The following is a 24004-nucleotide window of genomic DNA, read 5'->3' on the forward strand; positions in this document are numbered from 1 at the left end:
CTTTTCCCTGTTTACCACATCAAAGCCTTGTTTTGTAACATGCAAAGGCTGAGAAATGAGTGAATGCCTCCCAGTATCATTCTTTCCAAAAAGTAAGAGCATACTTGGAATTATTTTTTATTTTCCTAAAAGGTCCGATAATGTAATAGGAATATAAGCTATCTGTTCTAAATGCTTTGTAGCTCCAAAACTGTACCTTCTAAAACACAATCAACACAAAACAACTACCATTCTTTCACACAAAAATAAAGCCCCTCAAAGAGCACAGCAAACTAGGGCCACTTATTATGAAACTATCTCCTATTTGCTTTACAATACCCACCACCCAGCCACATATGATGTATTAACTCAACTTCACAAAGACTCACACTTCAGGAAGCAGACATATCCTTTGGTACTATACCTATTTCTAGAAGTGGAAAGAGATGTTCAGAGAGGTCCAATCCCAGTGCCACTGATTAGGGAAACAAGGATTACAAGCCAGGTTTTCCAATGAGCATTTCAGTGCTATCCTTTAGCTCCGTATACTAGTAAGACCTCCATATAAGACTTACTTGCGATTATATAAAAATGTAATACATTATCATTATAAATGAGCAAAAGGTAGAAAGTTCAGGAAACTACTTAAGAAGGCAAAAGTCTATCTTTGTAGAAAGATCTCCATTTAAATGACATGGAACTATCACGAAGGCCTGGATGGGCATCTGTTTTACTCATTTCTGTACACTTGGCGCCTCAAACAGCATCTTCACAGACCAAACATTCAATAAACACTGTTGCATAAATGAAAAAAAGTATTTATGCTTAACAGGATGAATTCTTACCCATATAGAAAACTTGGCTATCCGCAACAACTCATTTCTCAAACTTATCAGATTGTAAGTATCAGACTGTCTATGACTATTGTTAACGGAAAAGGCAAGCTAAAATCCTAATTCTATAACTTACAGTAAACCAAGTCACCTTGCTGAAGTGAAATACCAGTGGGAGCTTCATAAAAATCCAGAATGTTAAGACCCTCCAATATAGGCTATTGCCTCAGTAAATAGCTATGCACATCCACAGGTGGGATAGTACATTCATCAGTTCGTGCAAAGAAAATATTTACTAAGGGACACTGGGTTAAGCATCTGCCTTCAGCTCAGGTCATGATCCCAGGGTCCTGGGATAGAGTCCCACATCGGGCTCCCTGCTCAACGGGGAGCATGCTTCTCCCTATGCCTGCCACTCCCCCTGCTTGTGCGTGCGCACTCTCTCTGACAAATAAATAAAATCTTTAAAATATCTATCTATCTACAGATAGATATTTACTGAGCGCCGACCATGTCACCAGGCATCATTTTAGCAAATAGGACATAGCCATGGAAATGGTTTCAAGAAGAACTTATAAATACTGGAGAAATGTTCAAATTTAAACTGGAGAAAGAATTTTAAAAATACACATGTGTATGTTTGCATGCACAAATGATCACAGCTACATAAAAATGTACACATATACATTAAGCCAGAACAGCAAAATATTCACTGCTTTCTCTGGATGGTAGAATTATAAGCAATTTTGTGTTTTTCTGCATTTTCTACAATTTTTCACAATTAGCACAAGATAGTTTTATAGTCAATGGGAAAACCAACAAATATGAAGGAACAGAAACTGACAGTAAGATTATTTCTTAATTTAAAAAGTATTCAGTCATATATAAATAGTGAACAAAATAAAAGACTACATGCTATACGTAAGCACTAAAAATTATCAATCTAGACCAAGGAAGACCATGTCAGCAATCTGTAACCATAGCTACGTCTTTGAATGTAATCAAGAGTCTAATCTCTGCTAAGGTCATATTGATCTAAAAAGGGTATGTTTTTTCCTTTCCACAACTTACTGACATTTTCTCCACTTTCCAAAATAAGAGCACTAAAAAGAAATAGATGAAATTTATGAAGTTGCCTACATCATTCCTCATGTGCACAGCATTAGGGAGTCCTATTTATGAACAAAGCAAGCTTCGTCATTGTGCAATGAAAACTTTCCACCCATTAAGAGGTTTTCTTTTTATCCCCCTCTCTCTTCTAGTAAGAAATCTCTCCCTTGTATGTCACTCCCTACTGAAATCCATAAGAGGCTCTAGGTAGGAAGGTATCTAAACAGATTTCACCTTAAAAATGGATACACTCTTAACTACAGGAAACAAACTGAGGGTTGCTGGAGGGTTGCTGGAGGGTGAGGGAAGGGGTGATGGACACTAAGGAGGACACGTGATGTAATGAGCGCTGGGTGTTACACAAGACTGACGAATCACTGACCACTACCTCTGAAACCAATAATAAATGTTAATTAATTGAATTTAAATTTTAAAAATGAATTTTAAAAAATGGATATACATATAGAGAGACTAACGGCATGGTTTACAGCTCACAGCTCCACTCCACACACCTCTCTAATATCAAAGTGCCTCTTAAGGTTAGTACCAACGATTCCATACAATTCATCAGCAGGAAATAAAGGATCCTCAGAAGGTTCTACAGTAACCTGCAGAAATACAAAACGACCACATTAACCTATTTGAAGACATTATTCAAGGTCACATAAGCCAAAAGGCTTTTGAAGAAAATAAAAGATCCAAGAAAGCAACCAACTCACATCCAATTTCTTCTGGTAATTTAGATTCCTCACAATCATCCTAGTTAGATGAAGGGCATGATGGTCATCCAAAGCGTAGTAGTCAGACACTCCGGACTTTCTAGGGAGTAAAGCACACTAAAGTAATCAGAACAGGGCAAAGGAAAATAAATGTCTTAAACCCTAGAGATCTTCTCTCATTTAAGGCCAACATCATTTTTACTTCCAGAACACTTTAATAAACGTCCTCCAACTTGATTCTCATAATGTGCCCAGCAGAACAGTATTATCCTTATTTTACAAACAAGAAACACTGATGTCTACCTAAATTAAGCACCCTGCCCTAGGACCCCCAGTAGCTGCATAAAAATCCGCACGTTCTGGTTCTCAATCTTGACCTTCTAGACCTAGACCGCAGAGTCTTGCTGACAAGGACTTCTACTGAATGCTCATCGCAAGCACCTCAAACAAAACTGTGTATGATAAAGTTCAACAGCCATAGGTGTAGTCGTAACAACAAAGCATCTGTAACTCACCTAGCTCCTAGTGGGGGTGCCAGCTATGCCTTCTCATTGCAGGGAGACTACTGAGCTACACCTTAAGAGTAAGCCATCACGGGTAACATACAGAGCTTTGACGACCCTGTCCCTCAGAGAAAACAGAACTGCGAGAAGGGACACAGAAGTTCCTGCTCAATCTCAAGTTCAATGTGAATGAAGCACGGGCTTGCTCTATTTATTAGCTTTGTTCTGACTGGATGGTTTGTTATCTCCTATTAGATATACTGACACTAGAACATAGTATTAGAAAAACAGTGCCTTGGTGGCACAGCTGGTTGAGCCTTGGACCCCTGGTTTCAGCTCAGATCGTGATCTCAGGGTCATGGGATCGAGCCCCACGATGGGGGCCCTCACTCATCACAGAGTCTGCTTCGGACTCTTTCTCCCTTTGCCCCTTCCCCCTTTGTGCACGCACACATGCACTCTCTCTCTAAAACCAATCAGTCGATCAATAACTATAGGGGTGCCTGGCTGGCTCAGTCAGTGGAGCATACAACTCTTAATCTCAGGGTTGTTAAGCTTGAGCTCAATGATGGGTGTAAAGATGGCTTAAAAATTAAAAAAATTTTTTTTAATAAATAAACAAAATAATGGTAAAGACAGACAAAAATATGTACCTGAAAAAATAGAACTTTGGTTCATTTTATGAGTAAGGACTAATCTGCAGCAATCTAAATTGTGATGTCTTGTGTAGGGAAAATACCAAACCCTTAACAGATACTTCTTGGAAATGGGTCTTCACAGTGGCTACAGTGTGCACTCTCCACCTCTGGACTGGGCGTTTCTAAATGAGAGCAGAGACCGTGCTTACTCCTCGCTATAACCCTACAACACTTCGCAAATGGTAGACCCTTCAGGTTTTTTCACTTAATATGGCATTTTACAACAAACAGTATCTTTTACATGCTTCATACATCATACCAGCTATATTTGCTGACTTCTAGATACACTGTGATAATTCAGAAAGCAGAGAGAAGCAGAAGGCACTACTTCCAAATCAGGAAATATTTAAAATAAAATGTTTTCTTTTTAAAACTGCCTGGTATTTACCAAAACAGCAGAAAAGGGAAAGCTTCGATGAGACACTGTATTATAGAAGTCTTTGTGTCAAATTAATTCCTTTGAATGGCTAATCAGAGAGGTTTAAAATATGTATTTACAAAAACAGAAGAAACCCAAAGCAATGTATGACTAGTAAATTTTATCAGACTGTTAAAAAAAAAAGCAATTACTACTATTAGGTCATTACCACCTAATCACTGTCCCGTGATTTTAAACAGGTTATTACGAATAATCATAGCTAGTGGTATCAGGGCACTTCCCAGGGACCAGATACTGTGTGCTATGAGGTAGAAACTATTCTCATCCTCACTTCACGTGTAAAGAAATGAGGCTCAATGAAGTTAAGTAGTTTGTCCAGTCACAACGGTAGTAAGTAAGGCAAGCAGAAGATGAATTCCAGAACCTACACCCCTGGCTTGGCATAGACTGCCTACAGCTTTTACAGGCAACAAATAACCTTTTTTTTAATAGTCAAAAAAATTTTTTTAATTAATACTCCTCGAATACTATTTTCATTTCCTCATTAAGCATCCACAAACAGTGGCAGCCCACTCTGGCCTGTACCCCACTCACACCCCATTCTACCATGTCCTCTCTCCAGGCTGAAATGCCCACGCCACATCTCCCTGCCACGGTCAGTGCAATCAGAGAGGAACACAGCGTGGCAACTCACACACTTGTGCTCAGCATAAATAAATAAGTGCTCTTCTGTACCACACAAGCAGAAACTCAGGCCTGTGCTAAGCTTTTCTCAGCCAACCTCAACACCACTCCCTTAATCACTCCTCCCTTCGTCTCTCGTTGCTCTTTATAAAAAAAAAAATAATAATAATAAAAAAATCCACTCTTTAATGGTCCAGTTATGATAAACAACAACAATAAAAATAATGGCAGAAGGGGCGCCTGGGTGGCTCAGTGGGTTAAACATCTGCCTTCAGCTCAGGTCATGATCTCAGGGTCCTGGGATCGAGCCCCACATTGGCCTCTTTGCTCAGCAGGGAGCCTGTTGCCCCCTCTCTCTCTGCCTGCCTCTCTGCCTACTTGTGATCTCTCTGTCAAATAAATAAGATCTTTAAAAATAATGAGAAAAATAGCAGTTAACATTTTTAGGTCCTTATTTAAAGCAGGTATTATTTCAAGCAATTTACATATATCATCCCATTTAATCCTCACAAAACTCTAAGAGGTAGATGGTCTTCTTACCCCTGAACTCTAACCTGACAAGACTGGACCAGTGACCGGCAGGAGCCAGCTCAGGGCTGACTCACAGGAGCCAAGTGTGTGTACCTCTTGCTAAATCCACAATCAGTGGTGTCCTGTTGGGACCCTGCACTGGCAGATGCCACAAAGCTGGACTCTTCCCCTCCCCAGAGAACCAGCTGTTATGCATCCACCCGCTCGTGAGAGTGAGCTAAACTCCTCCACGGTATGGCTGCCTCAGCATCTGCTCTGTGTGGCTGAGGGGACAGCAGGAGCCTGAAACGGACTCCAGCTCGCTCAGGCAGGTGTAGGTGCTGGAGAGCAGCCCCAGACTCACAGGCACGTCAAGGTCTTGATCAGATTTCCCCAACAACCCTTGTGACCAACATGCCCTTCCACCTCCCAGTTCCTTCCTGGACACCTTATGTGCGTAAGACCTAATGCAGAACCGAACAAAATGCCAATCTTTTGGTCTGAATTGACTAAAGTAGCCTTAGCCCTTGAACTCCCAAGTGCTCCAAACATAGACCCTAAGAAAAAATGGGCTCAGGCTCCGCCTCTGTGTGTGCTCTGCCTTGAGCTGCCGGCCTGGCCCCTGGAGGCACGCCGTGTACTTCCTCCAGGCTCTGTGAGTAATAAGCCTGTCCATTTCAATTTCTCCGGCGGTCTGTTGCTGAACCACAGCTCACCATCCAGCACTCTGTGCTCCACTTAACAAATATTAATTTAACAGTGTCATTTAACTGCGCCTGGATGGCTCAGTCAGTAAAACATCCAACTTCCTGATTTCCGCTCAGGTCATGATCTCAGGGTTGTGAGATCGAGCCCTGCATAAGGCTCTGTGCAGGTGTCACTGGGTCCCACTCTCAGAAGGGCCCTGTGCTGAGCGTGCAGCCTGCCTGGGATTCTCTCTCTCTGCCCCTCCCCACTCTTGTTCTCTAAGAATAAAATCAAATCTCTAAACAAAAAAACAAAAAGCACAGTCAACACCTACACACCAGTGGGTTGGATCAACCTTCCATATGCTCTCCCTATACTTCTTTACAGGCTTTATAACACATACACATTTATATCATTATATCATAGTAATTATCGCCCACCTCCCTGACTAGAATGTTAAGCTCCCTGAGGTCAAAGACAAAGTCTATCTCATAATCTTGACTACCTATAACAGTGTCTGCCACACGACAAATGCTGGACAGATATCTATTAAAGAAATGAGAAACCTCCTATTAAAAGAAATAACGAGGGGCGCCTGGATGGCTCAGTGGATTAAGCCTCTGCCTTCGGCTCAGGTCATGATCCCAGGGTCCTGGGATCAAGCCCCACATCCGGCTCTCTGCTCAGTAGGGAGCCTGCTTCCTCCTCTGTCTGCCTGCCTCTCTGCCTACTTGTGATCTCTGTCAAAATAAATAAATAAATAAAATCTTTTTAAAAAAGAATTAGAAATAACGAACAAGCTGGTGTTTTAGCTTAGAAATTCAACTCTGTAGTTCAAAGAATTGAACCCTGAAACAGCAGCTCAAGAACAGATCGACTGTGGTTGGATATGGCAAATTTAACTCTTCGAGAAAAATAATGAAACTTTCTCTTCAACAGAACAACAGGCCTGTCATTCATTCATTCCTGGAAGCCTGTAAAGCAACAAGGGCTTCTGTCTCACCTGCAATGCAGGTCGGCACCCCCAAGGTCCTCAGCGGACACTTCCTCTCCAGTGGCGGCTTTCACCTACAGCAAGGAGAAAAGCAGGTGGTGAGTTTTGCCCATCAGGGAAATAAAAACGCTTACCTAACATGCATGTCTTCTAACCTGACTATGCCTACCACTCTCTCTTCCACACAGCTAAAGATTTTCCTTCCTTCCTTCCTTCCTTCCTTCCTACCTTCCTCCCTCCTTCTTTTTCTTTTGGGTTTTTTTTTCCCCCCATTTTTGAAGTAGACTTCACACCCAGCAGGGAGCCTAATGCAGGGCTCAAACTCAAGACCCTGAGATTAAGACCTGAGCTGAGATCAAGCATTGGACACTTAAGCAACTAAGACACGTAGGCACCCCAAGATTGTTTTCTTATTCCACCCACCCAACAAACCTAGAAAAAACTGTCTGTAGTCTACAGAGAAAAATCTGAACCCAGAGCCACTAAGGAATTCTCCCACAGTCCCTGACAAGGGATGGAACCTGAGCTGAATGGAGGTATTTCCGATCTGAAAGCCTGCTCTCCTTCTCCCACCTTCTGTGCGGTAAAGCATTTGTGTCTGTGCATATACTGTTCCTACTGCCTGGGCTCCCTGCTCTCTGTCACCCACCTGGGGAATCCCTCCTTCTCCTGCACACTCTATCTGCTCTATGCGGCTTTCCCTGACCTGCACAGGCCTTTTCATCATTAGCAACACCCCAGAACAATAAGAGAATAAGGTTTGCTCATCTGTGGTCCAAAAATACCCCTCCCACACCAACAGGGCACCCAGCAGACTGTGCATGTCAGTAGCCTGCATGTGTCTCTCTTGTTCCCTCTATACTGTGAGTGCCTTGATGGCAGCCACTGTGATGTATTCATCTTTGAACACTCAGGAAACTTAATGAATTAAGGCCTTTCGAAAAACTGAAAAACTATCCTGAAAAACCGCAGTAACTATCACAAACTCTTACAAATGCAATACCTTTAAAAGGCCAAAAAATTTTCTAGGATCACCCACACCTAAGACTCAGCAGAATATGACCAAAAAGAAAGAAACCTGAAGTAATAAATGAAGAATGACTTAACTACAGTCTGAGACATTCTAATAGGAAAACAGAAAAATCAGTTAGTGCCAAATGTCAACCTGACCCTTAGGAATTGCTAATTGATTCCTACTTCTTTGTGTTGATTGATTTCTTTTTCTTTTATAGGAAAAGCTGGTGTTAGAACAATGTACATTTACTTAAACTGCAGCATAGGAAGGACTCATTATTCACTACATCAGAAGTTCTGTCTTAAACAAAATATTATTGCACAGAGAAAAGTAATTAAAATTTTCCCTTCCAATTTTTCCACCCACAGAACTAAATTCTTGGTTCTCTTCTTCCCAAAATATTCAGTATAAAATAGCATTCAGCCCAGACAATAACTAATTATAAGAGGTGCCTGGATATTTAAAGTTGTAAAAAGGAATAATCAACCGAAATACTCTGTTTATTTCCAGGGATCTGACTAATACCAAGTGATAAAATAAGGATTCGTCATTGGTTAGTATTTACTGAACACCCACAACATGTTTGATACTGTGACAGGTGCAAGGATGATAAAAATTAAGAACAGCTCATTCTACGAAATACCAAGTTCAGAAGACAGAAGAACAAAAGCTCCTTCAGAAACTTGTCTTACTATTAGGCATTTTTTTCAACCATTCTAAAACCTATAGCAACTCAACTGCATATGATGCATGGAATCTTTTTTCAATTTTGAGTAAAACAAGAGTTAAAATTTAGAACCCTCAAACTGATGAGATTGCTGGGGCTTGCTTTTTTTTTTTTTTTAACATGCAAACATTGTCCTTCGGTGGTAGACTACAGAAGAGAGTTCAGTTCTCTCAGAGAACTGCCGACTTGTTGAAGTCCATGGTAAAAATCCTCACCAATGACTGGACATTGCCAACTGTACCCTTCAGAAAAACTCTTCTCTCGGAAACAGCTAATGTTATTTCAGTATTAATGATGTTGCCTACGGTCCCAAAAAAGGCATTTTCAAATTTCAGTCCTATCTTTACTCGAAATTCTTTAAGGAAAAACACCTCAAAACTACTGAAAGTTTGTACATATCACTAGACAAAGGGAAATTCTAAATGAATTCTCCTCTCATTTACCAATGGTAAGTATCACTTGTAGCTAGAAATATGTCAAAGAATAATCGGCACCACAGGCATTTTGAATAATGCCTTCAGACTTTTATCACATTTTAAAATGGCAGCTCTTCAGGCTTATGTGATCCTCAATAAAATTTATGAAAAATAAACACAATCATTTGCAAAATATACATATTTCACATCAAAGCAAGCATAAGCTCTTTTTAACATACTCTTTTTAATTAATTCATGTTATTATTCCAAAATCAAAGATGATTTTTTTGACAGACTTCTGAAGCATGAGCCTTACTCTTTGAGATAGAATTCACACATCATAAAATTCACATTTAAATAATATAATTCAGTGTTTTTCAGTATATTTTCACAGTTGTGGAACCATCAAAACCACCTAGTTCCAGAAGTTTCATCACTCCCAATTCTACCTTCCTCTTGGTCCTGGCAATCACGAATCTACTTGTGGTCTCTAGGAATTTGCTTATTCTAAATATTTCGTAAAAGCAGAATTATTCAATATTTTTCCTTTTGCGTCAAATTTCTCCTTTTGTGACAGAACGTTCTCAAGTTTCATCCATGTTGTAGCATGTGTCAGAACTTCATTCCTTTTTATGGTTGAATCATATTCCACTGTATGTATATTATAGTTTTACAGTATTCTTGACATTCTCTTCACCTATATAACATTCTTAGATTTCACTAAATAATGGGATATTTTGTTGTTAGATATAGTCATTATACCTCGGTTTTCACCTACCCTCTCTTCATCCCTTTGAAGGTCTGGGCCCAGATTGTGACACACGCATAGCAAAGTGAAGACTGCATTACTGAACATCACTGGAATGGAGCCGAGCATGGAGGAGATGGGAAGGGCCCAGGATAAGTAATCCACTCCTTAGTCCAGCAACACAGGGAGCTCCCCAGTAGGGTGCACTGGGTCCCACTCTTGGAAGGGCCCTGTGTTTGGAGTTTAATGCTCAGTGGTTACCCCACTGAAATTCTACTTTTATCTTTGAATATGTGTTCTGTAAATGAAGTCTGATGGGACAATGGGGTATGTGCGTTGGCCGCTCTGTCTGGTCTGGTCTTAGCTCTTGGTTGGTCTATCTCCCACCATCTTTCTGGAAAGGGTTCTTGGCTCCCTGCTTCCCTGCCAACGTACATAGGCCCTGGGCTCTGCCCCATCTGTTCCTCCCATCCCTGCCTAGCTACTATTACACCTGTCCCCAGTGCGGCCTGCCATGGTCAAAGGGAAGACCAGGTATCAGACATGCACCCCCTGGTGTCTCAGGGTGGAGCACAGCAGCACCTTCACCACTCTGGGCTGGCGATGCTGAGCTGTATTCTCTAGCAGGTGCACAGTGGTGGTGGAGGAGGGAGCTGAGGGATAGCTTTTCGCCCCATCTGAACACCAAGCACATCCTGGAATGCAGGCTGCATACCCCTGGGGAGTCATATGTCTACCAGGAGTTGAATGATGGGCCCACTGGAAGCACCAGATGCCTGAAGAGGAGTATTCTATGCTTGAAGAAATGTGTCCTTAAACAGCAAATAAAAAACACCAAGGCAGTTAAACATACCAATCTTTTATATTTTATATAAAACATGTTTTATATTTTAGTCCCTTTAACAGTACTTGTTCCTCCTTTTTGAACAAGGGGTCTCATATCTTCATTTTGCACTGGGGTCTGAAATTACGAAGCTGATCCTACCAGTGTTTCGTAACGACTGCCAGGATTAGGAATGTAGAGCACCTCTCACAGCTACTCTACCTTGTTCCTTTTTTTTTTTCTAACTTAATCTTTTTGAAAAGGTAATGTTTTCACAAGACTCAGAAAGTCAAAGGTCTCAAAATGTTTATGTTCAGCACAGACACACATACACACAAGTCAAAGTTCTCTCCCTTGCCCTATTTCATCTCCTCTGCATTAAAACTATGTTTACTGTACCTTTTTAGAGTTTCTTTATGCATTTACAAGTTTATAAATGCATAATATGCCCTGTTTAAAACAGAAGTTGACATATTATGTGCAAGCACCTTGTTCATCAACTTCCAGTGACCCTGAGTCAAAAAAGAATGCAACTGATGTAGAAGAAAAAATAAGCAGAAGTTTATTTCATTATCCGTTCAACAAATGATGCTAGGCCAACTACATATCACGTACAAACGATGTTGGATTCCTTCCTTAAGTCCTAACCAAGCTAACTCAAAATGGATTATGAACTTGTAAATAAGATCTCAAACTATATAACTTAAAAGAAACCCTAGTATTAAATCTTCATGATCTTACAATAGGCAAAGCCTTCACAGATATGACACCAAAAGCACAGCAAAGGAAAAAAAATGCAAAAACTGAACTTTACCAAAATTAAACATTTTCATGCTTCAAAGGAAGATGCCATCAAGAAGCTAAAGACAATCCATAGAAAGAAAATATTTGTATCCAGAACCCATAAAGAAGTCTCACAACTCTAAATAAAGACAAAAAGCCCAATTTAAAAAGTGTGCAAAAGGATGTAAATAGGTAGCTCTCCAAAGATGATATACGAATGACCAACCAGCATATGAAAGGCGCTCAACAACATGAGCCATTAGGGAAATGCAAATCACAATCTGAATGAGGTACCATTCACTAGGATGGCGGTCTTCACGTAGACACACAACAACAGCTGTCTGCAAGGAAATGGAAAAATCAGAACCCTCACACACAGCTGTCAGGAACGTATAATAAATATGCTGTGGGCAGTTTGGCAGTTCCTCAAGATGTGAAACCTAGAGTTTCCAGGTAACCTAGCAACTGTACTCACAGGTCTATAAACCTTATAAAGGGAAACACATCCATTTAAAACTTGGACAGGAAGGTGCACAGCAGCATTACTCCTCATATCCGAATGCTGGAAACAACCTGAGTGACTCTCAACTGATCAATGGATACACAACATGCTGCCTATCCATACAGTGAAATATTATTCAGCAATAAAAAGAAGTGGTTTCTCAAACTCTTAAACACATAATTATCACATGATCCAGCAATTCTACATCTGAGCAGATACCCAAAACAAGTGAAAGCAGGGACTCAAACAGATATATGTGTATACTCATATATATATCACAGCAGCAGTATCCGTAACAGCCCCAAATTGGAAGCAACTCAAAAGTCCATTAATGGATGGGTTAATAAACAAAATGTGGCAGGTACATGCAACAGAGTATTATTCAGCCTTAAAAAGGAAGTTCTGACATATGCAAAACACGTTGAATCTTGAGGACATCATCCTAAGTGAAATACACCAATCACAAAAGGACAGACACCATACTACTTCACTTATACAATGTAGCTACAGTAGACAGCTTCATAGAAAAAGTAGAATCGTGGTAGCCAGGAGCAGTAGGGATTGGAGACAATAGGGAGTTAATGTTTAATGGGTATAGATTTTCATCTGGAGCAGATGAGAAAGTTCTGGAGATGGGTGGCGGTGATGGTTGTACCACAATGTGAATACATTTAATACCACAGAACTGTGCTCTTAAAAATGGTTAGAATGGGGATGCCTGAGTGGCTCAAGCCTGACTCTTGCTTTTGGCTCAGCTCACGATCTCAGGGTGGTAAGACTGAGCCCCACTCCCCAGCAGGGAGTCTGCTTGAGGATTCTCTCCCTCAGCTTATGCTCTCTCTTCCTCTAAAACAAATTAATAAAGCTTTGAAAAAAAAAATGGTTAGAACAGTTTTAAAAAAAAATGGTTAGAATGGTAAATCATGTATTATGTATATCTTAGTTCAATCAATCAGTCAAGACTATGTTCTTACCAGTGGGGGTCCTGCCAAGAAAATGGTACCCTGCTTGCGTACAATGATGTTTTCATCAGCCATCGCAGGCACATAAGCACCACCTGCCGTACAAGAGCCCATGACCACCGCTATCTGGAATCCAAGCATATAAGAAACCCAACAGGTGAGGTTCAAACATTTGGCTTTAGTCTCTGGATCTACAGACCCATAATTGTCACAGTACCAGAGGCTCTTACTAGCTGGTTCCTATAAGTCCTTTTAAAAATGGTCCTCTAAGTGTTTGGAATAGTTCCTTAACTACTTCTATCAAAGCCTTTTGAAGGGATTAGGTCACATCTTTACAAAATTTATGGACAGTCCCCCTGTTGGAGGGAAGACTGGCCATTTAGAACATCAGCCTGATCGACTCATGGGGAGAAGAAACTCCACAATCCACCCACAGGTCAGCAACACTGTGTTGAAACTAGTAAGTCTTCTCAACACACCACCACTTACCTCATGGGAATGCTGAAATAATTCTCCAAATGAGTGTGAATATTTTGTTACCCTGAATATGGTATGTTCTAAATATAAAACTAACGTTAGCATCACCGCTGAAAATTGTGTTCCAAGAGCAAGTCAGCTCTGTGGACCCAGGGTGATGTGTATGTTGAAAGCCCACAGTGTTGTTTTCTCAACATTTAGGTGTGTTTGAAATGTTCCATAACAAAGCTTTTTAAGAAGACTCTTTCCCAGAAATTAGTAAGACACAAAGAATAATGAATATGGGTTTGGCTGATTCCGCCTAGGTAGAAATAAGTGATATCAGAGAAAAATAAGAAAAATACATAATGGCCATTTTCTTAAATTACCACACAAAAGCACTTTTTGCTACCGATTCCAATATTCCATCAGTTTTCTTAGAGTCATACAAATAGCCATTTTGAAATAAAAATGCTACACTAGTATTAATCCAAAGATGCAAGGCAGCAAGAGGTAACATTTTCCCAATGAAACGGGCTACCACAAAAAATATTTTTCCCTATTTCACATGTTATTAAAAATGGCTGTAACATTTCACTGTCAACATATTACAAAAGTGTTTATCACGTATCGTTTTTGCTTATCAATCACTCAGAAGTTTATTTTCAAATGGCTAGAAAAACTCTCACACAAGAAAATGAGCACAGGAAACACTCACTGTAACCGTGTACACAATAGTGAAGATACACAAATAACGAACACATCCATCAACACCACATTTTGAATTGATAAATGAAAATATAATAAGTTCTTTAAATCTGAGGGAGAAAAACAAATGAAATGCTACCACTTTATAAATCCAGGGGTGCCTGGGTGGCTCAGTGGGTTAAACCCTCTGCCTTCAGCTCAGGTCATGGTCTCAGGGGCCTGGGATTGAGCCCCCACATCAGGCTCTCTGCTCAGCAGAGAGCCTGCTTCCCCCTCTCTCTCTGCCTGATTCTCTGCCTACTTGAGATCTCTGTCTGTTAAATAAATAAATAAAATCATAAATCCAAGTGGAAGGTGCATGAGTGTTCCACTATTAGTGCATTATTCTCTGTACTTTCTGCATGTCTGAATTATTTTATGAGCTTTTTCTTTAAGGCTTGAGGAATAAAGGACATAATGATGATTTCAATTCACCCGCCTGTTCTCAGTACAAGAACAGCAGATATAGCTCAAACTATTTCAGTAGTCCCCCTCCAGCAAAAAAAGGAAAAGAAAGACAAGGAAGTAGAGAAGAGTCACAGTGAAGTAATAATCTAAAAAGGTACAAATTTCAAAAGTAAGACCCAAAGAATGAAACAGGCATAGCAGGGTTCTGTGACAGCAAATTGAAAGCAAGAGAAAAAAACAGCAGCGGCACTTGGGTGGCTCAGTGGGTTAAAGCCTCTGCCTTCAGCTCAGGTCATGATCTCAGGGTCCTGGGATTGAGCCCCACACTGGGCTCTCTGCTCAGCGGGGAGCCTGCATCCCCCTCTCTCTCTGCCTGCCTCTCTGCCTACTTGTGATCTCTGTCTGTCAAGTGGATGAATAAAATCTTTAAAAAAAAAAAAAAAAGAAAGAAAAGAAAAGAAAAAGAAAAAAACAGCAATGATCAGCAAATATTCAGAGACCAAGGATGGGAGGTGGGGTGGGTGGGGGACAAAGAAAGAAGAATTCGGGTGTCAAAAAGCAGAAAGACAAAAATGATGGTAATGAACCTGAATGCCATCATGCCATCTCAGAGGGGAGAAAACATCTACCGATTTAGCAGAGAAGTTTCACAAGTGAATAGTGAACAAATTATTAGTGAATCTACACCAGGGAATTTTACCATATACCTAAGGGCACTTTCAGATGTGTTTTTTCCCAAAACCAAGGAAATCGACAATCCACTTCTCTCACACAAACTGCGAGTGGACCCCAGTGACTCCATACTCTTGGGATTCATGTCCTATATAATCCTATCCCCCTCGAGTGTGGAGGATCTGGTAACATGTTTCTAACACAGAGATTATACCAAGTGTCACTCTTGTGATCCAGTTCTGAGAGACCATGTCCCCCCCCCCCCCACCAGCCCCCTTCTTCTACCCACTTGCTTGTTCGCTCTGATGCAGCCAGCTAACATGGGGAGACTTGCTCTCTACAGCTGCTCACTTGGGAAGGAAGCTCAAGATGCTTCCCGCCAACAGCTCAAGAGGAAGCGAGCGGGGCCTGCAGAGAAATGAATCATACTGCCGCTGCCACGTGAGCCAGCCAGGGCAGAGCCTTCCCAGTCCATCCTGGAGGGGTCTGCAGCCACCTGCGCTCAGCACTGGGGGATCCAGCCCCGCTGAGCTTTGAGCCCTGAACCACAGACACTGCAGGGTAATACATGGTGCTTTAAACTACCAAGTGTGGAGGGAATTTGTTATATAGCGCTAGACAACTAATACAGAGATCAAAAGCCATCTACCTTCAGTAACTGCAATGGAGGCATCTCTGAAACCCTGGGACACTCTTTGCTTAGGAGTACTCTGTGGTTGCTGGTCTGTAACCTGTCTGTCTATAAACCATTCCTCTATTCGAGAGATGGGAGATAGGCCAAGAAGAGAATTCTGGACCATCCCAGACGGTAATGAAAAACCAAAAGACGTGGGTGAACATTGAAACCATCATGCTACAAGAAAGAAACCCTTTATTATATGATCCCTTTCAAATGAAATGTATCCTAGGCAAATCCACAGAGACAGAAAGTAGAGGAGTGGTTGCCGGGGGCTGGAGGTATTGGAGAGAAATGGGGAGAAACTGTCATTGGAAATGGCATTCCCTTTGGGAGTGATGAAAATGTTCCAAAATTGACTGAACTCTGGGAATATCCTAAAAGCCACTGAAGAGTACATATTAAATGGGTACACTGAATGGTATGGGAATTCTCTCTTAATAAAGCTGTTATAAAATTTAAGAAACAGCTGGGATTATTAAGTATCGAAGATTCAAAATTCTCAAGTTTTTCATCAAGAAGAAATAGGCAATTCTAGTCACAAGTGTCTCACAGACACTAAACACTATCTCTAAAGCAAATTCTGATAATAGAAGAGAATAGAAATAGAATAGGAAAATGAAATGTAATAAATGAAATAAAATAGAAACAGGATAGAAAAACAAAACCGGAGAACAGAGAGTAGTGGAATCACCACTGTCACAGAATCTCTTCTCATCATGTAATTCTAAGCCAGGCACTCACTCATGAAACAGGGTGACAGGCCCCAAGAAGAGCCCTGTCACTGTCTACTCCTTCTCACAAAGCACAGGAACCCCTCAGCAGAAGACCTCCAACAGCTTTCCATGTCCGCAAGCATTTGTCTATGGAACAACAAAGATCTTACATTGGGGCCATGCTGGACAAATGATATGGAATCCCAGAGAGAAAATTCTGCTTTCTCTACCAAGAGGACATTAAAAGGACGTAAGTAAGATGCAACTGTTCTGCACACACTCAGGGTAGAGATTTGGCTTACATTGTGGCACAACACAGGTACCAAATCAGGAGAGATGGGACAGTGACTGTCATCCACATCAGAACAAAGGAGAACTCCCAAGAACTCCACTGAGAGACTTGAGTCCACCCAGGCACCCGGGAGGAGGGCTTCCTGTGACACAGACAAACCGGAGATTCCTCTTACAGGGCTGATGAGAGAAACAAAGGCAAGAGAAATGGAGCTTAGATTCAATCTCCTCACAGCTTGTCACCCACTGAGAGATAACCTGAGATAGGCAGAGCATGACCTTCTTCAAGGAACTCATAGCTATCTTAGTACCTTAATGCTTATATTTATTAAAGACTAAAAGGAACATTATCTTGATAGCAGCTAGCCCTCAAGGTTGGGAAAGCCTTGCTTCCTAATTCCTTAGAGAATTACACCATCCCTAAACCCCACTCATCAAAAAGTATGTAATAAGGTACTCCTTATAATCCCAGTGCAGCTCTTTCTGCCCACAGGTCCTTCCACATGCTGTAATAAAACCACCTTTTTAGACCAAAAATGTCTCCAGAAGTCTTTCTTGGCTGACAAATCCCAAAACTTCCAAATTTTATCAGGGTGAGGACATCCACGGTGATCCAAGACTTGAATCAAAAGCAAGAAAGCCAAGAAAATGTAACTGACCCTTACACGGCTTGCCATGACTGCCACAGAAGGAGAAATTCTAACAAGGAAATGAGATGCTTCAAAAAAGAGGTAAGAGACTGTGAAACTTTAGATGAAATTTATTACCCTCCAGGTCCTGCCTGAACAAATAAAGACTGGTTCTCATTGCACCAAAACCAAATTACATATTGTAGGTCAGCAGCCCGCCCTACAGAAAGGGCTTCTGAGAGAGAGTCAAGAGGTTTTACACCTAATTCTGAAAAGTTGTGTGAACTCTAGACCTCCATGCTTCCACTGTAAAATTGCACAAGACCATCCAGTTCAAAGGCACACTGTGATAAATGTAATATAACTTGGAGGGGGGGAAGTTTCAGTTGCTTGATGGAAAAGCCATTGAAAATATAGCTAATGTTTTGGGGCACCTGGGTGGCTCAGTCAGTTAAGCTCAGGTCATGATCCTGGGGTCCTGGGATCAAACCCCACATGGGGCTCCTGGCCCAGCAGGGTGTCTGCTTCTCCCTCTCCCACTCCCTCTGCCTCTCTTCCCCTGTTCCCTGCTTATTCTCTCTCTCACTTGTTTGCTCTCTCAAGTAAATAAATAAAATCTTTAAAAACATTTGTATAGTATGGGCACCTGAGTGGCTCAGTCAGTTAAGTGTCTGCCTTCATTCAGCTTGGGTCATGATCCCAGAGTCCTGGGATGGAGCCCAGCTTCCTGCTCAGCAGGGAGCCTGATTCACTCTTTGCATGCCACTGCCCCCTGCTTGTGCTCTCTCAGTCACAAAAATAAAATCTTATAAAAAAAAAAAACACAAAAAGTTTTATATAGTATGTTTTTAGGAGCACCTGGGTGGCTCAGTCAGTTAAGCATCTGCCTTTGGCTCAGGTCACGATCTCAAGATCCTGAGACTGAACCCCACTTCAGGATAGGCACTCAACAGGGTACCTGCTTCTCCCTTTCCCTCTTCCCCTCTCCCCACTCATGCTCTCTTTCTCTCTCTCTCTCAAATAAATAAATAAAATCTTTAAAAAAAAAAAAAGCAAACCTGGAAAGAAAATACTGTCTATCACACAAGGAACAAAATTGGTTCCTTCCTCTACCTACAAAGCTTCCGTTAAAAAAATAAAAGCCACAAAATACTCACATCAATTCAACAGCTGTCCAAAACTTAAGAACGTCCCCAATTATACTGACTGATCACACTACTGATTCTGGAGCACTCATGCTTATCTGTGCTGAATAGGCAGAAAACAAAAAGTCCCCCTTGCCCAGAATGTCCTGTTTCTTTCTCAATCTTTTCATCAGCCTCGAGGCCATCAGAGGGCTTCCGTCTCCCCTAGGCCTTATCTGACTTCATGGACAGGTTGAAATGTATTTAAAAATAATGAGCAGCTCTTCCTGCCTATGGGTCCTGTCCCCGTGCTTTAATAAAACCACTATCTTTGTACCCCCCCAAAATAGGGATGCCTGGGTGGCACAGTCACTTGAGTGTCCAACTCTTGATGTCAGCCTACGTACAATCTCAGGGTGGTGAGACTGAGCCCCCCTTTCGAGCTCTGTGCTCAGCAGAGGGCTTGAGTTTCTCTCACTCCCTCTCCCTCCCGCCCCGGCACACTCTCTCTAAAATAAATAAATAAGTCTTTAAAAAAAAAAAAAAAACATAGTGTTATACAGTGCCTGTCCTAACTAAGCCCTTCCTAACAATTACCATGATCTGAAGCAAAGAAAATACGTTTCAAAAATCATGAGCTAAACCAAGAGGGAGGAGGTGAGGAAAGGAGGGAAGGAGAGAAGAAAGCAAGGACCCCTGAAAGAATTTTAAGTGCCTCTCCGAAAAGAAGAACAAACAGGCAGAGGTGCAAAGAAAACTCAAGGGAAAGTCCTGAGGCGCTAACCCGGCACAAGGCTGGATGAATATGCCTATTTCAGAAGAAATGCACTGCTAGTCACAGCGGAAACACTCTATTCCTGATGCACCGAAGGGTCACACTCAAGCAGGGTAAGAGGTGACAGAGCAGAGCAGAGCAAAGAGCCACCCAGACGAGGCCACCCCAATTTTAAAAATTAATGGTATGTGAGCCCTAAAGAAGACAAAGGTCCCACCTCTGAAGAGAATTAGGAGTCTCCCACTTTAAAACCCAGCAACAGGGAGCCACTACCGGGAAAATAAAAGAAGCATGTTCCCAAGATCATCAAGACATTGGGCATGGATTGCAGAAAGCCCGGGAAAGTTATCCTCAGGGCATGAGACTCTAAGCAAGATGACAGGTCACCAGTATAAAAAGTCTTTGAATGTCAAAAACAAAAAACAGGTCCTAAAGCATACCAGAGAGAAAGGAAAGAGGAAACAAGAGAGTACCGAGGCAGGTATTTCCTGTAACCTGAGAGCAGTAACAAACATTTTCAACCTTCTAGGTCTGTAGGAAGCTGTCCACATCTTTACTGCTACAAAGATAGGGAGATAACAGAGATATGATTGTCCAACATACAACTTAGAAATAAGTGGGTAAGTGGATTTACAGTGGGCAAGGTTAATAACATTAAAAACCAAAGTTGGGGAGGAAAGCAGGAACTGAGTAAGCAAGGAAGCTAGTGCTCACTATCAAAATGCACATGTAACAGGCCTCCCTCTTTCGTCTGGGCTGTCCACATGCAGACTGAGGAAGACCCAGAGACTCTGGGGCCACGTGAGCTGGGGCCACGTGAGCTATGGCCACAGCCACATCAGCAAGAATGCAGGAGGCCAGAGTCATGCTGATGTGTCACCACAGGATCAACTCAGACACGTATCACCCAGGTTATCCTGGGGATATAAAAATGAGGAAGATATATATATAAATCATACACACACACACACACACACACACACACATAAAATATATGTAAAATCTACATTTTAAACCTGAAATGATTAGGTAGGGGGAAAAGCAGAGAAGAGACAGGATGACATCACAGTCTGAATCCTAGGGAAAAGACAAGAGCAAACAGGAATAGTAAAAAACAGGTCAGTAAAAAAGCGATCATGCTCAAAGTCTAGTTTGAGCCTGTAAGTACTAACTGGAAATCCACGTAGATGGCGGAAATGCCCAAGGGTAAGTAGGGGTGCAATGGGAGGTCAGGAAAGATCATGAAGATGAAAGTATGTTATGAGGGTTTATGCAATCATTAAGGACAAGTTCCTGGATGGGGTCAGGAAGATTACATGGAGAGAGTGGGGGAATATGGAAAAGCCAGAGGCAGGAAGCCTAAGGAGGATTTCAGGGAAGGGAACAAATGACAAGACCAAGGGGTCGTACCGAGTGGGAATCTAGCTAGCACAAACTCCAAGGACAGTGGGTTTTATGGAGACTGAGCGATCAGGAACAGAGGCCCTGGGCCAGTTCTTAAAGAGTTTGCTGATTCGGGGAAGGAGAGAAGCTTCAGGGAACAGGAGAAGCTAGAAAAGGTCCTTTTCTTTTGCCATTGTTTATAGTGCTTTTTCTTTTTCCTTTAAAATCAGAAGTCAGGGGGCGCCTGGGTGGCTCAGTGGGTTAAGCCGCTGCCTTCGGCTCAGGTCATGATCTCAGGGTCCTGGGATCGAGTCCCGCATCGGGCTCTCTGCTCAGCAGGGAGCCTGCTTCCTCCTCTCTCTCTGCCTGCCTCTCTGCCTACTTGTGATCTCTGTCTGTCAAATCAATAAATAATCTTAAAAAAATATATTAACATGAGAGAAAAAAAGGGATAGATGAAGAGTTTCAAAGGAGGGGTTGGCGTGAGGATTATAAATGTTAAGTTTAGCTTTGGAAGTGAAGAGGGACAGTTGTCTTTGGGCTAAAAGAAGGCGAAGTCGCAGTATGCTCAGTACAACAGTGCTCACACACAGTCTGATTTCTCCAGGGAAGTATGAAGCAACAGCTTCAGTGCAGACATGGCATTTGGAGTTCACTTACTGGGGAAAAGATCAGAGTAAGCACTACAGAAACTGGTAGCAGCTAGAAATTTTTCTCCAATTCCCAGAGGATCACAAGAATAGAGGGAGGTACACCCTTCCCCCTAAACTTCCTACTGGAGTGAAAGAGAAAAAGATATCCTAAGAGAAGTGGCTTCGGTAGGAAATATTGATGTTGAACTTTTAAAAGACAAAAATAAAATAGGAAAAGGAAAGGCATTCTAATGCCCTTCCCACATTTTAGATTTTTTTTTTAATCATAGGCACATACTGCTTATTCAAAAATATGGACACTTTTAGTTTTTAAAAGACCTGTTTTTCAAAGCACTTTAAGCTTTAGGTTCCATGGGGCCAGAGCCTCTACCTGGTTTTATTTACCAACATAGTGTTTGGTTTACAGAAGGTCCTCCATCAGTATTTTTTACATGTTGACTATTAAAAACTATGTGAACAGGAAGGGCAAAGAATAAGCATGTAAGATGACAGGTCTATAAAGGGCTGAATAATGCCCGCCCCCAAAAATAAGCCCATACCTGAATCCCTAGAACCTTTGATTATGACCTTATTTGGAAAAGGAGTCTCTGCAGATGTACTAAAGGTAAGGATCGTCAGATAATATCATTCTGGATGCTGTGAAATGTGTAAACCTGGCAAGTCACATACCTGTACCCCTGGGGATAAAAATACATTACATGTTTATTTAAAAATTTAAAAATAAATTTTTTTTTTTAAAAAGGCCATACATAAAATGGGGGGGTGGGGGGGGGGGGAAGAAGGGGAAATTTAAAAAAATAAAATAAAAAGGGATCATTCTGGATTATCTGGGCAGGCCCAAAATCCAACGACAAGTATCCTTGTGAGAGAGAGAAGAGAAGACACAGACACACAGGACAGAAGGACGACAAGGTAGAAATCAGAGTCACAGAGCCATGAGCCAAAGGAGCACCTAGAGCCAGGAGAAGCCAGCAAGGGCAAGTAACAGAGTCAGCCTTAAAGCCTTCTGAGAGAGCCTGGCATGGTTCCCACCTCGATTTCAGACTTCTAGCCTCCGGAACTTGAGAGAAGAAATTTCTGTTATGTTCAGCCTACCCCCCACCCTGTGTGTGGTAATTTGTTACAACAGCCCTTGGAACCTAATACAAGGTTAGTACAACTATACAAATTATGCCACAAATTAATACCACATTAAATGGACTGGTTTCCCCCATAAAACAAAAGATCACAGTAAGAACTTCATACCAGGCCATGGAAGGACCTCCGTGCAAGAGTGAGCAAAGCTGAAGTTTCTATTTAGAGAAATAAAGCATAAATGGGCAAAGTCACTATATAACCATAAGATATACAATAAGTAATAACTGTATCGATATAATAATTGCAAGTGAAGGCTATTTCATTAGAATATTACCAAAAACACTACAAACTTAAGAAATCCAGTAACAAAATATAAACGAAGGAGAAGCATCAGTATTATGAAATATTTCAAACGTGCCAAAAAAAAAGATTACAAAATAATAAAAAATAAATATCTTAACACCCAGTCTTAAGAAATCCTGACATTTGGCCAAATGCACTTCAGAGTTTTTTTTTTAAGAAATAAAACATTTCAGGTACAGTGAAGCCTCCTGCCTGACCTCTTCCTCCCGCCTCCCACCTCGAAGGTAACCACTGTTCTAAAGCTGAGTATATTTTTCCCATGTACCTGTTTAAGACATAAGTAATAGACTGATGTATTTAATATTTACAAACAAAGCAAGGGACTATGGGTTTATTCTACTATTACTTTTACTCAACTTCTTTTCTTTTCCCTTTTTTTTTTTTTTAAAGATTTTATTTATTTATTTGACAGAGAGAGAGAACACAAGTAGGCAGAGAGGCAGGCAGAAAGAGAGAGGAAGGGAAGCAGGCTCCCTGCTGAGCAGAGAGCCCGATGCGGGCCTCGATCCCAGGACTCTGGGACCATGACCTGAGCCGAAGGCAGAGACTTTAACCCACTGAGCCACCCAGGTGCCCCAACTTCTTTTCTGAGACTTCTTTATGTTGATGCATGCAATTCTAGTTCATTTTAATAGCTAAAACTGTATTATTCATCTCCCAATAATGGCCACTTAGGTTGTTTGTTAACTTCTGCTATGTCGATGCTACAACAATCTCCCTTGCACCCGTCTCCTCATATAGACACCAAAGTGCCTTAGAACATAGTCCTAAAAAAGCAATTACTCAGTGCCCTTTCTTTTAAAAAACTCTTTCTTTGGAGAACAGCCTTTATGACAATATAAAACTATGCCCATAATGAAGAGAATAATCTAACTACAGATAGTTTTAAGGCACTTTCTGTGGGGGGAAAAACCTAAATTCTATATTAAGTTCCGTTTAAAGTCATCTCAGAGCACCTAGTT

At 41.4% G+C, this 24004-nt stretch overlaps 1 protein-coding gene across 3 annotated transcripts in view; it reads right to left on the reverse strand.

Moving 5' to 3' along the window:
* The window catches only part of MCCC2 (methylcrotonyl-CoA carboxylase subunit 2), a 69398-nt gene that overhangs the window by 17718 nt on the left and 27676 nt on the right, over positions 1–24004 (reverse strand). For 2 of the 3 annotated variants that reach the window (XM_082722963.1, XM_082722961.1), the window contains exons 7-10: positions 13085–13198; positions 7106–7170; positions 2642–2741; positions 2435–2530 (exon numbers count right to left, since the gene is read on the reverse strand). In XM_082722963.1, coding sequence (XP_082579089.1) covers positions 2435–2530; positions 2642–2741; positions 7106–7170; positions 13085–13198 — 375 coding nt within the window. The remainder of the gene's footprint in view (positions 1–2434; positions 2531–2641; positions 2742–7105; positions 7171–13084; positions 13199–24004) is intronic. The other variant, XM_082722962.1, reaches the window with a different exon arrangement.

This window comes from Mustela nivalis (genome assembly GCF_964662115.1).
Source record: "Mustela nivalis genome assembly, chromosome: 3".
NCBI lineage: Eukaryota > Metazoa > Chordata > Mammalia > Carnivora > Mustelidae > Mustela > Mustela nivalis.